General features: G+C 52.9%; 1 protein-coding gene across 2 annotated transcripts; it reads left to right on the forward strand.

Moving 5' to 3' along the window:
- Nucleotides 1-1,984: 1,984 nt before the first annotated feature.
- Nucleotides 1,985-10,097, forward strand: NRN1 (neuritin 1). Of its 2 annotated transcripts, XR_006202200.1 has the most exons (5): nt 1,985-2,218; nt 6,334-6,478; nt 7,665-7,765; nt 8,350-8,526; nt 9,731-9,815. XR_006202200.1 is itself a non-coding variant. In XM_042937242.1 (3 exons), the coding sequence occupies exons 1-3, from the start codon at nt 2,164-2,166 to the stop codon at nt 9,957-9,959; spliced, it is 429 nt and encodes a 142-aa protein (XP_042793176.1). In that variant the 5' UTR covers nt 1,985-2,163; the 3' UTR covers nt 9,960-10,097. The 2 variants fall into 2 exon arrangements, 1 of the variants encoding a protein (XP_042793176.1); XM_042937242.1 differs by lacking the exons at nt 7,665-7,765; nt 8,350-8,526 and having other exon boundaries at nt 9,731-10,097.
- The last annotated feature ends 5,514 nt before the right edge of the window (nt 10,098-15,611 follow it).

Genomic DNA, 15,611 nt, shown 5'->3' on the forward strand with positions numbered 1-15,611 from the left:
TTGGAGGGCGTCGGGGGCGGGTCCGAGGGACACCCCCCCTCTCGCCACCGGCCCCCGCCCCGCCTTCTGCCCGCCTACGCTTTCGGCCCTTCCAGGAGCCTCTGAGCACCAGGAAAGGAAACACCGGGGCTGCCAAAGAGCCCCTGGACGCTGGAAAGGCGGGCCCCCGGCCACCCCACCCACCGGTCTGGTGACGTCACCGGGTGGAGCTACGTGGCTCCGCCCCCGGGGCCGGGGCCCGTGCCCACACCTTTGAGTCTGCGGCTCCCGCGGGACGCGGGGACGCGGCCGCCCTGTGCAGAGGCACCACGTCACAAAGTGCTGCAGCCAGTACCCCCGCGCTCCCCTTCAGCCCCTCACTCTCCACAGCATGTCCCACCCCTCCTTTTTTGCCCCTTTTTCTGACTCTGCTTCTCCAAATGGCTGAGTGTGGGGACCAGGAGATGGGAGCGCAGATGGCACGCTGCCTGAAGGAAGTAAATTCGATTTGATATCTCCTTAATCCGTTTGCATTTCTACTGCTTATTTAATATCTTGATATTTTCTCGTGTAATTTTGGAAGATTTCAGGGGGCGTTTTCTTTTTGTGTGTGGGGGGGGGGAGGGTTCTTTCTTAGGGGACTTAAAGTTGGCCGATGCCTTCTTTAGCTTTTGATTTAAAAAACTGGGATTTAGTCATCTTTTCGTGCAGAAGGGAAAGAAACCAAAGCTTAACGGCCTTTAGAAAGGAAACAGCCCTGTTTATTTTTCATTCTTAACTCAAGCTGTAGTCGTTAGCACCTTGCACTGAGCACAGACGCAGCTGCAGAAGCACTTCGTTGCAGAGTACGCTGCGTCTACACAGGATTTGTGCCCGAGCATCAAAAGACAGTGCAGGTGTATATGGATGCGGGAGTGCGTGTGCGTACGTGATGTACGTGTGTGCGTGTGTGTACGTGTGTGTGTGGCCCAACAAATAACCCCAAGAGGCGCATCAGGATCAGAAAGAACCCCACATACTATCGATGGCCTAGGAAATTTCCTAAAGCTCTTAGTTTGAAACTAAACTGAGTTAGCAAAATCTCTAGTATCAGAAAATCATCTTTGCAGAGGCTCGTTTCTCCGTGCTCTCCTGTCCCCCAAAACAGGTGTCGCTGTGTCTCGTGAACCCATCTCTCTCCGGCTGGGGCGTCCGAAGTGATGAGATTCACCGAGGGCACTTGGTGGAGATTTCAGGGGCCCCACGTGTGCAGACTAAACCCCCAGGGCCTGGGTGTGTGCGCGCGCTCCCGTGCGGTGTGAGCAGGCGGGCAAGGGGGCGCTCGGCTCGTTGGCGTGCGCGTGTGTGTGCGTGAGTGTGTGCTCACGCGCCCTAGGCTGCGCGCAGAGCTCAGCTGCTGGGTTGGAGAGAAAGAGAGTAGGCAAGTGCAGGGGACAGGAGGCTGAGCGGGGGGGGGGGGGGGGGGGGGGGGGGGGGGGGGAATGTCAAATTAATAGAGCTGCTTTAGCTGTTTTCCCTTTCCCGTTCTCGCTCGTTTAAACCCCACTACAACGTAGGGATAGGGGGCTGGATTCTCAGTTGTGCTGATGGAGGAGGGGGAACAAGTTGAAACAATCGAGTGGGCGCGCCAGGACTCCCCGGCTCCAGGCAGGGAGGGGAGAGGGAGCCCCTGTTCCGCGCCGGGAGGGGGCGGGGTTGGGGGGGCCCCAGGAACCGCGAGGAGGCGGGGGTGGCTGCGGGGACGGACAAGTGGTCACCCCCAGGAGGCGAGAATTCGTTTGGATTGTACATTAATTGGAGATATCTGATTAATTCCAGTTTCTGATGACTATAAATGGCGATCTCTACCAAGGTGTCTTTATTTGAAAAAAAAAAAAAATCATTCCGTGTCATCCCCCACGTCAGGCCTGCTCGTGGGCGTGAGGCTGTACTTCCTCCGCCCCCTCCTAATGGAGTGAACCATTCCCAGCTCTTCCCCCTCTCTCTCTCAGCCTCTCTCTCTCTTTCTCTCTCTCTCTCTCTTCCTCGCTCCCTCTCTTTCTCTCCTCCCTCTGCCTTCCCCGTGCATAAAGTCTCCGTCGCTCTTGGAACTTGTTGGCAATGCCTATTTTTCAGCTTTCCCCCGCGTTCTCTAAACTAACTATTTAAAGGTCTGCGGTCGCAAATGGTTTGACTAAACGTAGGATGGGACTTAAGTTGAACGGCAGATATATTTCACTGATCCTCGCGGTGCAAATAGGTAAGTGGCCGCCCGGCCAGGCTTGCGGCTGTCGGCAGGCGGTAGCCGGCCGGCCCGAGGCGCCGAGGGGACCTACTGGCTGCCCGGGGGTGCGGAGAAGCCGGCAAACCCCAAGGGTGGGGGCAGCGGCTCCTAGGGACTCGGGCGTCCCGGGTTGGTTTTTCTTGAGAGAGAGAGAGAGACAGACACTCCAAACGTTCGCCAGGATATGTATGCAGCTGGCCGTTTTCAGAAGGGGGTTTCCCCCCTTTTTTTCCCCCAAAGCGCACGTCCATTTTTGCTTCCCTTTCTCGGGTTAAAGCAGGTTTCAGGCGCTCTGGGGCAATGCATTGGCCCCTGCGATGCTGCAAGGTATTATTTTGAAGGGTCGAAAGGTGAATGCAGGAACAAGATGGCTAGGCAGCTAGAATGGAAAGTTTATGTGCAGAAAGCAAAGATATTTCGGGGCTCAGACTGCTGCATTTAGAACTTTGTCATTCTCCCGCCCCCCTACCCCCCATATCCTAGCTGCAGCGTTTGCACCGGGCACCGCAGACCCGGCTGGAGAGCAAATTGAGAACGATAGGGAACCCCAGAGCATATATTTTAATAGGCTTATCATTAAGGAGGTTGAATTCAGCCAAATATACGTGGGTATAATATTCTATGAATATTTGCCTGTTCCTTTCCACATAGGCATCTGTATTTTATATCTAGGAAAGGGTTAAGAAGTGTTTGCAATATGCCATATGGGGGGATTCTTATTTTTGTTTGTTTGGGGGTAATTATTACGGATTTATTTAGTTCCCATTTTATGTTAAGGAATGTTGAGTCGTAGTTATACTGTTTGGGGCTTTTAAAAGTTCGCGTTTTCCATCCAGAATGAGGAAGACGTGATGGAAGCCAGCACTAGAAAACCCACTTCTTCGATGCAGGTCGGAGCATTAATTAACCTGACCTAAAAGTGAAAGTGAAGTAGATTATTAATAGAATGGACAAGAGAAAAAATAGAAACTCTTCAAACGGGTTTTCTGGAGACTGAGGGAATTGTTGCCTCCTACCATTTCAGGCTGTAGCATTCTTTACAGACAAACCCTTGCAGTATTTGGGTGGGAGGGTGCTTTAGGGAATGGGGCAACAGAAAATGTACATTTTTCTTCGTGAGAAATGTGGAAGAAACAGGGTTTGGAGTTATCTGTATATTAAAAATGGATTCTCTGCAGTGGGTTTTTATGCATTTGACATGATTTTGTGTATTTTGTTGCATGAACATTACAGGGATTTTAGACTATGTGCAGGATGTTGGCGTTTTCCTTTAAGAAATGACTTGATATTTTGAATCTGGTTCTTTTGAATCTTTGACATTAGTGCAAAGAGATTAAATAAATATTAAAAATGCTAATTGCAGCAAATGCCTTAAATGTTGGAAATAAGTGAATGTGACATTTAGCAATTAGCCTGCAAATTTTTAGAGAGCAGGAGACAGCGGTTATTTTTGATACAGGGATTTTCATGGGAGCAGGTTTGGGGTTGTTTTCCTGGAGGGATATAACCTTACTTTGGAGGGGTTAAAGAAAAAAAGAGAGAGAGCGTTTGTGCTTGCGGGATACTCTTGGAACACATTAACCTCGGCCGGAAAATGACCATTTGTTGGCTGTGGATTTGAAATTGAGCATGTTTGTTCCCGAATGTCTGCCCTTTCCCGCACCAGAGCCTCGATCTTTAATTCATGGCTGGGAGCTATCCCAAGTCATTGACATTTGGCAACAAAAGTGGGGGTTGGGAGGGGACGGGGAGATGGAGAGGGTGGTGAGCACAAATGAAGACACGCGGGAGGAAGTTTGAAATGAATGAGAGGTCGAACGAATGAATGAACGGATAGGAAAGGCACAGGACATGGACATCGGAGAGGACAGGGAAGGAGCCCGGGTCGCCCTCCGGAGCCTCGCTGAAGCGGGGTTCAGGAAGGACAGCGAGGGTCGCGCGGGCTATGACCTGCTCAGATGCATAAGCCTCAAAACGCGTCCCGCGCGCAAGCCCCGGTCCTCCCACAGCGAACTAGAGACGAAGCAGTCATAGTTGAAAAAAAAAAAAAAATTTCACGACTTCTTATTTTACACACGCACACACTCACACATGCGCGGTGTGGAGGGAGGGTCTTCTCTTCCACAGCGCCCGCAAAGATAACGTGACAGGAGCGCTTCCCGCCCCAGGCGAGCCCCAATTCCCCTTTAAAATATTGTCTGTACATCTTAGGGGCTACTTTTTCGCCGCTGAGTTTTGGGGGTGGAGGTAAAGGGTAAGGAGAGACGGGAGCTGGGTGGGGGAGGGGAGGATGAACTGGATTTTATTCCGTTTCGACGCTGCAAAGCAGCATTTGTGGCATGCATTATAGAAGAGGACGCGTAGGGTTCATTTCATTGTGACCGCATTCTAGCAGAACAAAGATTCGTTTATTCTCTCTCCGTGTTATATTAAATATTGCAGTCGCAAGGCCTTTTAATATTTCTCGGAGGTGGGGGGAAGGAGATTTATGAAGGTTTACGTCTCTGCCCGAGCGGAGGTCGAAGTTAACCTTAGTCCCTTCCCTTCCCCGGCGCTTCCCGTTCCGGATTAGAAAGCGCAAGGCCCGCCTCGCTCTTCCTGCTGCAATTTGCAAACGGGGCACTCTCGGAGGCTGCTGCAGGTTCGGTCACCTTCCTCTGGTCTGCGTCTGGCCCAGCTCTCGGGGACCAGCGGCTGAGGGTGGTGGGGGCAGTGAGGTATAAAATCCTCTCCGGACACATTCCTACGCAAGCGGTGGCGGTCAAAACACTGCCCAGGAAGGGGGCGAGCGCTCAGGGTCGTGGGTACTGGAGGCCGATTTCGATTCTAAGATTCGCCCCTTCCCTCTGCTCCCCCAGCCCCAACAGCGCGGATCAACGCTACTGGCGCCCCTCCTGGCCCCCGGCGTGCTTTTGGCCAAGAGCCATCGAACGTTTAGCCATTTGTTGGCCTTGGGGTGGACAGAAATGGCCTTCGCAGCGGCAGTCCGGCGCCTTGGGGTTTGACCGCCCCGAAGCCAGGAGCGAGGACTTAGGTGCCTCTTGGGTTACCTCCCCGCTCCCCTCCTCCCACGGTCCCAGCCGCTATCCCGGCTCCCGCCCCTCCGGAGGGAACCGGGAGCTAGAGGCCCAGAGCCCCAGGCGACTGCCACCTGTGCCCCTCAGAGTTGGGGCCTGGAGAGAAAAGGTCCCACCCGCTGCGGGCGGGAGTGGTGGCCGGTTTTTCCGGGTGTGTGGGGAGCTCAGCCACAACCAGAGGCTCACGGATTTGGCCTTCGCGGAGATAACCCGGGGTCACCCGCGCAAACACAGCCGTGACTCTGCTGGGTCCTGACTGCCCCGACCACTCGTCACCCCCGCCCTGTCTCGGGACACCGAGGCTGCTCCCTCTCAGTGGGGTGGGGAGGGTGCCTGCGAGGATCTCCCTCGGAACACAAACTCCACGGTAGGCAATCTGTTTTATAATGAAACAATCCACCTCGGTGGCTGCTGCCGGGTTCCAGAGACTTTATTAATTTATTCATTCAGCAGTGTTTGCTGAGAACCCACCAAGCACCGCGCGCCGGCCCGAGGCTTTCTCGCACGTCGTGGCCTGGGGTTCAGCGGCGGGGCCCCACGCGTTGCCGCCTCGCCCACCTCTTCCTCTCCCCCGCACTCTGCTGTCGTGACCCCCTCTGTCACCTCAGAAATGCAAGATTGCACTTCGAGAGCCAGGACGGACTTGCTGGGGAAGTGTTGGGAAACGAAGGAGGGAGTGAGGAGAAAGGGAGAAATAAAAGAGACGGGGGAGGTGAGAAGAGGGGGCGAGGGAAACAGAAAAAGATAGATGCAGAGTGAGATGCTGGAGGGAGCTGCAGGAAAGGAATGGACTCAACTCCCCCTCCCGCACACGCTCACCCACCCGACCGTAGGCACCGGACACTAGCTGGGGGCGGGTCAGTCATTCTTGGGCCACATCTTTCATTCACCTTTAACACAGGCGTCCCGCGAGGCTGGGAGCTAGTGGACGCGGCGGCTCGACGGGGCTGGTGGGCCGCGGGGCCGTAGGGCAGGGTCGCGGCGCTGCTGACCGGTGTCCCCTCCTCCCCGCAGCGTACCTGGTGCAGGCCGTGAGAGCAGCGGGCAAGTGCGATGCGGTCTTTAAGGGCTTTTCGGACTGTTTGCTCAAGCTGGGCGACAGCATGGCCAACTACCCGCAGGGCCTGGACGACAAGACGAACATCAAGACCGTGTGCACGTAAGTGTTCTCTTTGGCATGCTAGGTTTCCATTCTGGGGGGCGCTGCTGAGGTCGGAGAGGGCCTACCCGCCTGAGCTCTGAATTCCCCGCCAGCGCTAATCCGTGCGGGCTAGCCCTCGGACCTTGGCCAGGATCTGCACTACCCAAGGGGACCCTGTGGCCTGAGATGGGCAGAGGATGATCCTCCCACGCGGGGGCCAATCCCAGCCCTGCGCAGCTCCACCGGCACCCACAGAGGCGCGCGCACTCAGCGCACTGGAACCCGGAGGGGCCTGGAGAGCTGCTAGCTGTTCCTCGCTCTACTTTGAGGCAGTCTTCATCGTTCTTTTTTCTGCCTGCATGAGTGGACTGCTGGGTACTCTCCGAAAAACGTTTGGTTCTGGTTTGAGGAGCTTTTTAGGAAATACTAGGTTTTCATAAAGGAAAAGTCACTCTCCTGTTTGGTCCATTTCCCCTGATGAAACCCCCTTCCAATACACAGCAAGAACATTGAGATGTAGGCAAGGGAGCGTGGGTCCCTCTTCCTCTTTCTAAGAGAGAGACTGAAGGGATGTTTTGTTTTGGGCCAATGATTTTGCCCGAAGAAAGTAAGTCCTGGGCACCCAGTGACCATATCTGCCGAGTCTGTGGCAGATTAGAGGTGTAGGATAGCCACCGTCCTTGCTCCACCCCCTCCTCTCTGCATCTGCTCGGTATCCCCAGGCCAGGGCAGCTAAGGGCTAGGAACCAGTTCACAGTCAGGTAGGGTGGGTGACTTTTCCCAGAGCTTGACTGGAAAGTACAGCTCCCACTGGCAAAGGAAGTAACTAGTAGAGAGCCCGGCTGTGGTAGACCAGCAACATTTTAGCTGCTGCAGACCTTGAAGTACCTCCATCCTCTGCAACACACACACACACACACACACACACACACACACACACACTTTACTTTATTTTTCAGAAAGAGCTGTAACTCCCACCCCCTGCCCATTAATGACCCTTCCAAAAAATGCCAAGACAAGAGGTGTTCCCTGTTCCCTGTAGGTTGAAGAAACCATTTTCTGCACCACCTTTTTTATACTGTGAAGTCCTTGTCCTCTCTCTAATTCCTGGGGAGGGGGGTGTTTATTTGTTTAAATTATGAGCACTTAAATGGGGGTCAATTTTGCCACACACTTTCCTAAATACCCTGGTGTCCCCCAACAGTCACAGCAGTTCGGTGGCTGGTACTTTCCTACCAGAAAAGGACAAAAGGCGGGATCTGGGTTGCATGCCCACCTACTTTAATCCCGAATGTCTGATGATAGGTAAGAGTATATCTATAAAGCTGGATGAAAGGTTAAATATAGATCAGCTCCCCAATATTCCATTATTTGCCAGAATTTGGTTATTCCAAGTTATTTTAATTTTTTAGCAGGGCTTGGTCCCAGAGAATCGAAGTGAGGGGGACCCCTGCTGCGGTCTGGGCTCACTTCTTTAGTGGCACTGGTTGCTCAACACTCTGCTGAAGCCCACCCCCTCTCAGTTGCATGTGGACATCAGCCACTTTCCACCATAGTCTTCTTCCAAGAGGGTCCTGTCCTCATCTGGGCATGCATAAAAAAGGAGAGATTTAGATATCCTTTGGGACGTGCAATTACAGCAGAGAGCTGTCCCTGCTCCTCTTAGTTTCTCTAAATCTTGCTATTTATTACGAATTGAGGCACCTGGAAGCCCTGTGGTTCAGGATCCGCAGTCCTCATAAATTAGAGACTCATAAAGGTCATTACAAAACAGCCAGAGCTCAAGGCAATCCAACAAGCATTTATATCTTTTCTATTAGCCAGGGGATGGGGTGGGAGTGGAAACACGGATAAATCAAACATGGTGCTTGCCTTCAATGTACTTACAGTCCAGGCTAGCGAGCAGAAGGAAGAGATAGGAGAAAATACAACCAAATTGCGTGGAGGGCAGTCGCTAGTGACCTGGCACTAAAGGCCCGGGCTAAGTGGGAGCCAGCCCGGAGTTACCGAGACGCACAGATCGACCGAGCACCGAAAGGAGACAGCGCCCCAGGAATCGATCACGGGTTGGAATTATATTTAGTCTAGGGATCTATTTTGGGTTTTCAGAAGAAAGGGGGACAATAAAAAAGGACAGGTTGGTTGAAGGTTGTGGGGGCGGGGCTAGGAGCTCAGCCGAGGAGGAGGAAGCGGCTGAGGAAGAAGGCGCGGGGCTCCGGGAAGAGGCGGGGAGCGAGGACAGGGAGCGGGGTCCCAAGAAGGCTGGCAGCGGTGGGCACCGCGGCGGCACCGGAGTCCCGGCCTGGGGGGCTGTGACTACACCGGCAGACCGTGGGGAGGGGGCTTCGTGGGGTTCCAAGCCTATGAAAGACTGCGGAGGGGGAGAAGAGGAGGGACAGAGCGCCCAGGCCGGGCGCTCCGGGATTTGCGAAAGCAGAAGGTGGCTACGGAGCTGGCCCTAGGGCACTGACACTCACCGACCCGGGGAGGGGAGAGGCAGGCAGGCGTCTCCGGACCGAATCAGAGCCGGGGGACTGTGGAGAGCAAGGCCAGGGGCCACGGAGGGCCGAAGAGGAAGGGGAAGAGGCGGAGGAAGAGGAAGTGAGGAACTGAACAGAGGAAAACCGAGGGGAGGGAAAAGGAGGAAGACAAAGAAGGGAAGAAGAAAGGATGGGAAAATCGGAGAACGGGAAACAAAAGGAAGGGAGGAGGGAGAGTGCGGGCGAAGGCGAGAGAGTACCGCAGCGAGTGGGGGGAGGAGGGACACAGAAGGGACGAGGGGGAGGAGAAAGTGAGAAGCCAAGAGGGGAGGGCCGTGTTCAGAGCAAGTAACCCATCTTGCAAGCTAAGAGGCATTAATGGGCGGCAGCTTGCAAGGCTTAGCACTGTTTTCCTAGCTTTCCCCGAGGAGGACGAGCAATCTGTTTGAGCAGGCCGAGGTGCCAGCGCGGCGCAGCCGGTGCGGCCCGGCTCCCGGCTGCCGGGTCCCTGCCAGGGAGCGGGAAAGGGAAACCAGACGCCGAAGGGGGCGGCCTCTGTCCTTGGACGGCGGCTTCCTGGGTGGGCCGAGGTCTGGCGAGGGCCCGCCTGGACCGACTCAGGCGCCGGGATGGTGGAGAAGAGGTGGCGTGGGGGGCCGGGGGGGAGGGCGTCCCCGGGAGGTTTGAGAGGCCGCGACCCGGGAGGCGCAGGGGCACAGGGGCGCAGGCCCGGGTCCTCCCCGAGCCCAAAGTCAACCTGCTTCTTCCGTTTTGTTCTGTTCCTCGCCAGATACTGGGAGGATTTCCACAGCTGCACGGTCACAGCCCTTACGGATTGCCAGGAAGGGGCGAAAGATATGTGGGATAAACTGAGAAAAGAATCCAAAAACCTCAACATCCAAGGCAGCTTATTCGAACTCTGCGGCAGCGGCAACGGGGCGGCGGGGTCCCTGCTCCCGGCGCTCCCAGTGCTTCTGGTGTCTCTCTCGGCAGCTTTAGCGACTTGGCTTTCCTTCTGAGCGCGGGGCCGGCTCCCCCCCGCGCGCCCACCCACACTCACTCCATGCTCCCGGAAATCGAGAGGAAGATCCATTCGTTCTTTGGGGACGTTGTGATTCTCTGTGATGCTGAAAACACTCATATAGGATTGTGGGAAATTCCGATTCTCCTTTTGATTTCGTTCGATTTCTTGTGTTTTATTTGCCAAATGTTACCAATCAGTGAGCAAGCAAGCACAGCCAAAACCGGACCTCAGCTTTAGTCCGTCTTCACACAAAAATAAGGAAAACGGCAAAACCACCCCATTTCTTTTTTAATTTTTATTTTTTTGGCACAAGAATCTCAGGAACGGCCCTGGGCCACCTACTATATTAATCATGTTAATACATGACAAATGATGGGCTCCTCCTAATAGCAAAGAGAGGAGAGGAGAAGGCCAGGGGAATGAATTCAAGAGAGATGTCCGCGAGGAAGGCATATGGTGAATAACTCACGCTCACGTCTTTCTTCCACAGTATCTTGTTTTGATCATTTCCACTGCACATTTCTCCTCGAGGAAAGTGAAAGGACAGATCGTTGACTTTGTGTTTTAAGGATAGGAGGGAGAGAGGGAAAGGATTGAGGAAATCTCGGGGGTATAGGTAAAGGCTGCCAGAAGAATCGTTGCTAAAGTCACTGAGAGGTTAAGCTTTACCTGGTGTTGTTGATGCATCTTTCCAAGTCCACTGCCTTTATTTTCCCTCTCGTTTTAGCTGTTACACATACGGTAATACCTGAATATCCAACGGTATAGATCACAGGGGGGGATGTTAAATGTTAATCTAAAATATAGTTAAAAAAGATTTTGACATAAAAGAGCCTTGATTTTAAAAAAAAAAGAGAGAGATGTAATTTAAAAAGTTTATTATAAATTAAATTCAGCAAAAAAAAAAGATTTGCTACAAAGTATAGAGAAGTATAAAATAAAAGTTATTGTTTGAAACGGGGGTGTCGTTTGTTTCCTGCCCCAAGCCTGCTTTCTTGGTCCAGTTCTCGGGATTCCCTGTAGGGACACGGGATGCCAGATGATAAATGCACCTGTTCACAAGCCAGTTGGTAACCTACCACCTTCAGGCAGACCCTCCTCAACTAGGTCACTTTGTCACTTTTCCGAAATTCTGTTTACTGAAAGAAGAGAAGGAGGCAGTTGTATTTTTGATAAGTGAAAAGCAGAGATGTTTTCTAGGTGAGGTTTAGGGGGAACTGGGCTTGCGCGAGAGAGGACACACGCAGACCCCGCCCCAGGCGGGTCGGAGCCCTAACCACCATCCCGGCAGGCCGAGCCCTAACCACGATTCGCCTTTTCCTCTGCGGTGGCCTGAGGCAGCTTGAACGAACCGCCATTAAGGGCTCCAGCAGAGGGGCCTAGAGGCTGTGGTCCCTGGCAGGGAGCAGGTGAATCCTTTCATAATTAATAAGACAGCTCAGCTGAAATGGCGAGGAGACGGGGCCCTATTGATCCGGCAGGCGAGCTGCTTCCACCTCTCCTATTTATAGGCCCCGCATGGCCTTACGGAGAAGTAAACATTCGAGAGTAAACACGAGCAGAGGAGACCGGGTCCAAGGCCTCGGAAACTGGAGCAGGCTGGGGGGGGGGGGCGGGGGGGAGCGACAGAAACGAATGTTCGCCGCCTCTGGGTTCAAGGAAATCGAAATATGATTTCTAGGAGAAGGTGAAGGTGGGAGGGAGCTGCGGGCCTCCTCCCCCCAGGGTGGGGGGTGGAGGGCTGGTGGAGGGAGGCCTTGGAGGCTGCGGCGGGTTCCCGCGTCAGCGGAGCGAGCGGCCGCCGCCCGGAGGGTGCGCGGGGGCTCTGAAATGCAATGTGTAAACAATCGCTAGAGTAACAGTTCATAAATCAAACCCAGTAGGTCGCAGCCCAATCTGCATTCCCCCCACGGATTGAATTCCAGCAACACATGCGTCCCGGAGCCCCGAGCGCTTGAAGCTGCCCGGATTCTTAATGGCAGCATATATTACCGCGGCCAGTTCACGCACGCGCCGCGCCGGGCCACTCCTGGGAATAATTTCACCCGCCACCCCCTACCCAGCCCCGCCTCCGTGAATCCCCGGTTCTCAGCCAAAAGCAAAGGAGATCCTCGTTGCCTGCGCAGAGTGGTCACCCACAGGGAACGGCGGTTGTTTTGGAAAATAGAGTTTGGTTTTGATCATTTCGTTTCAGTGGTTATTTTCGGCCCAAGTATAAGTAGGATGATACTAACCCGAGCTCAATCCCTGGAATTCAGATTAAAATGTCTCTGCCTATTTTAAATACGAATCTATTTAATGAGGGGGAGGAGAAGTGGAGAAAGAGGGAGGGTCTTCTCCTGTCGTTTTTGCCTGGAGAGCTCGCCGCCTCCTATTGGTATCTTTCCCAAGGAAAACAGGGGGCGAACCCGTGCACACCACTGGGCAAGGGAAACGCACGCACCGTGCTCCCCAGGCTTTGCGGGAAGGGAGACTCCTGCGACACACGGAGGATGCCCCTCCCCTAGCAGCGAGGCTGTCCCACCTAGACAGCAGTCTCCTTCCAGATCGGGGAGGAGGCGAGGCTGAGGGAGGGGACAGACGCGACGGGGCGGGGAGGATTGGGAACGAGGCTCGCTAGCTCTTCCAACAAGATTCTCTCCAAGGAACCCCGTCCTCCTGCGGCTCCAACTGCCTCCCTAGAGAGAGGGCTCCGCACCGCCACGTCCTTCCAGGCCCCCACTCCGCCCTGCCCCTGATTGTCCTGGAGGTGCCTCGAGAAAGCTCGGTGCCGTGTCGGGGGCTCCTCCGCCCTGTCCTGGGCCGGGCACTACGAGCACGTGCGCTTGGAAGAAGCCGCAGGAACGCAGGGCCGCGAGTCTCGGAAACCCAGGCTGCCGCATCTGACTCGTTAGAGAACATTTCTTCTTGTTGTGGTGATTGTTTAGATTATTATCGCGCCGTCTTCGACTATAATTTGCTGTTTAATCATGATGACATCTCCGTATGTTAGCTGATGTTGTTTTTAAGCAGCAACGCAGTAAGCCCTGTTCCCAGCTCGGGGAGATATTAACCAGGGTGCCCGCACTCCTTGCCCAGATGGGGGCGGGGGACCGGGTGGGTTTCCGGCACCAAGGAGATCGTCAGACCAACCTCCACCTCACCCAGCAGCATCTCCAGCTCTTGCACAGCCCATTGCCACGTGGCCCACCAGCGCTGGCTCTGAGCCTTTGAGAACTTGTTGGGCTTGCAGAAGCTCCCTCTTTCACTCCACTGCCTGCCCAAGTAGATTCAAGTCACAGCAGTTCACTTGAGTGTAACGTTTGGTTTTCCTCGTGAAAATGTCAGAGAGGTCAGCTCCAGAGCCCTTGGGAAGGGGAGTTAGAGGGAACAAGGACCTGAAAAAGGGGGCTCAGAGAAAACTGGGAAAACGTCCAGAAATAGTCAGCGGAGGGGAGAGGGGGGATCATCTTAAACACAGGAGATGATGAAGAAACTTTAAGCTGGAGATAGTTGAGTTTCAGAGGAAGGGTGGAGGATAGAGAAGAAATTGGGACTGATTTTCATTCAGGACTCTCAGAGAAGCAAACGCCCGCAAGGACCACCATGCAGATTCTCCTGTGACCCCAGAGATGCTTCCACGCCAGCTGGAGCCTCAAGGGCTAGGGCCACAGTCATCAAGGAGCCTGGGGTCTGGGCAGGCCTGAGAGAGGTGTCTGTGGGGCTGGAGCACCAGCAGCCCCCACCTCCGCATACCAGAGCACACCCTGGGGAAATCAGACCGCTGAGAAGAGGTGAAGCCTATCCCCTCTCCGCCTTCCTGAAACTCCTTCAGATAGGGCAGAGCTGCTTCTGGGAAGGTCTCCAACCATTCTCTCTTTCTCCTGCTCCCCCGCACACATAAGGCTCTGAACCCTTGGCAGCTCCAGGCTGGGTGAGGGTGGTCCTGGAGGCGTCCACTCTCTGGAACAGTCTACTGCCTGGTCCCATAGGACCAGAGGAAATGTTCTCACTGCTCCAAAGCTTCCCTTGTCCCTTGTTTCTACTGTGAAAATAAAGTGGCGCGGGGCGGGGGGGGGGGGGGCGCGGGCAGTGAGGATGCCAGCTGTGTGGCTGGATGGAGCAAGACCCAGGGTTCATCTGTGGCAAGCCCTGCCCCCTCAAGTCACTGCAAGACAGGTCATCAGGGAACTTTGTAATGCTATATTCTGTCCCCTCTCCCCCAAGGAGAAGAACAGCATCTCCTAGGGACAATTCCTTGATGTTGGGGCCAGGCAACCTCAGCTGAAAACCCCAATGCTAGAATAAAAAAACCCAGCCCAGCCCTGCCCAGCCTGGGCTCTGGCAGTCTCCCCAGTTGTGCCTCATGGGGTGAGGAGGAGGTTAATGTTTCCATCCAGATTCTCCTCCTGGAAGAACATGGCCTTTAGAGTGAGGACTAAGGAGCCAAAATACCTGTTTACCAGCTGCATAACTGTGAGTGGGTTACTTAACTCCTCTATCACCCCTCTGTTTTCCTCCTCTGTAAAATGGGGATAATCCTACCTACCTCGTTGGGTTGCATTTTGTATCAAATGGAATAACATAGGTAAAGCGTTTTTCCACTACATGCCTCTTACTAGCTATTATTTTTGTTTCTTCCCGCCTCTATGCCAGCTTAATTCAGTGAGTCTCACTGAATTCTTCAAAAATAACCTCTAGTAGAAAACCTCATTATGACCTGTAATACCTTGGGGAAGTTTTCCTTCATAGTCTAGCAGCTTAAACTCTTCTTGCTGCAGGCTACTTAGCACTCCACCCCACCAACTGGCCTTCTCAGAGGATGCTGTAGATAAGCTCCTTGAATTAGTCAGCTGCTCCGCATTGACTGTGCCCCCAGACCCTACAGCCACACCCCTCCAGCTGGGGCTTTCATTCCCCAATGTGGAATCCCTAGGTTTTCCCAGAACTGGCCAGATTCACCTTGGAGATTTCTCGGCAACTTCCATTCTCCATCTTCTCTGCTGCCATTTATATTATGTTAATTTATTATAAATTAATATTTATATTAAATTCCTCTTTCCAAATTAAAACATAAAGAATTTATTGTAATCATCAAAGCAATACATTGATACATAGAACAAAACAAATGAACCCACCTGCACTGTTAACAGACTGATGTGTATCCTTTCATACTTTTCTCCATGATCTGAAAACATATTGACATGAACCCATACAGAAGGTAGAGGGTTTTTTTTTTTCATTTGGGCAAAATTATGATATATAGTATTCTTATACCAAATCCTTTAAGATCAATAATTAAACAAACAACTCCTGCTTTTAAATAGTTACACAATATTTCTTAGATGGCCATACCACAGTTTATTTAATTCTCTGCCTATTGGTGGACATTTAAGTTTTCCCAGTTTTTTGTTGTCCTACAAATATTGTTATAAGTATTCTTGTTCAAACAATGTTATGTACTAGTATTTTGTTTCTTCTATAGAATAGATTCTGCCAAAGTTGGATTGCTGGGCAAAAAGATATGTATGTGTGTTTATTTTTTATTATATATATATATATTTTTTTTCATTTGGGAAAAAAAAAAAAAAACCGCTGTTGGATTATCTTCCCAAACTGTGTAGAGTGAATATTTGCCATCGTCATTAATACTGTATGTTAAAACATT

The sequence above is a fragment of the Panthera leo genome, chromosome B2 (genome assembly GCF_018350215.1).
Source record: "Panthera leo isolate Ple1 chromosome B2, P.leo_Ple1_pat1.1, whole genome shotgun sequence".
NCBI classification, from domain to species: Eukaryota; Metazoa; Chordata; class Mammalia; order Carnivora; family Felidae; genus Panthera; species Panthera leo.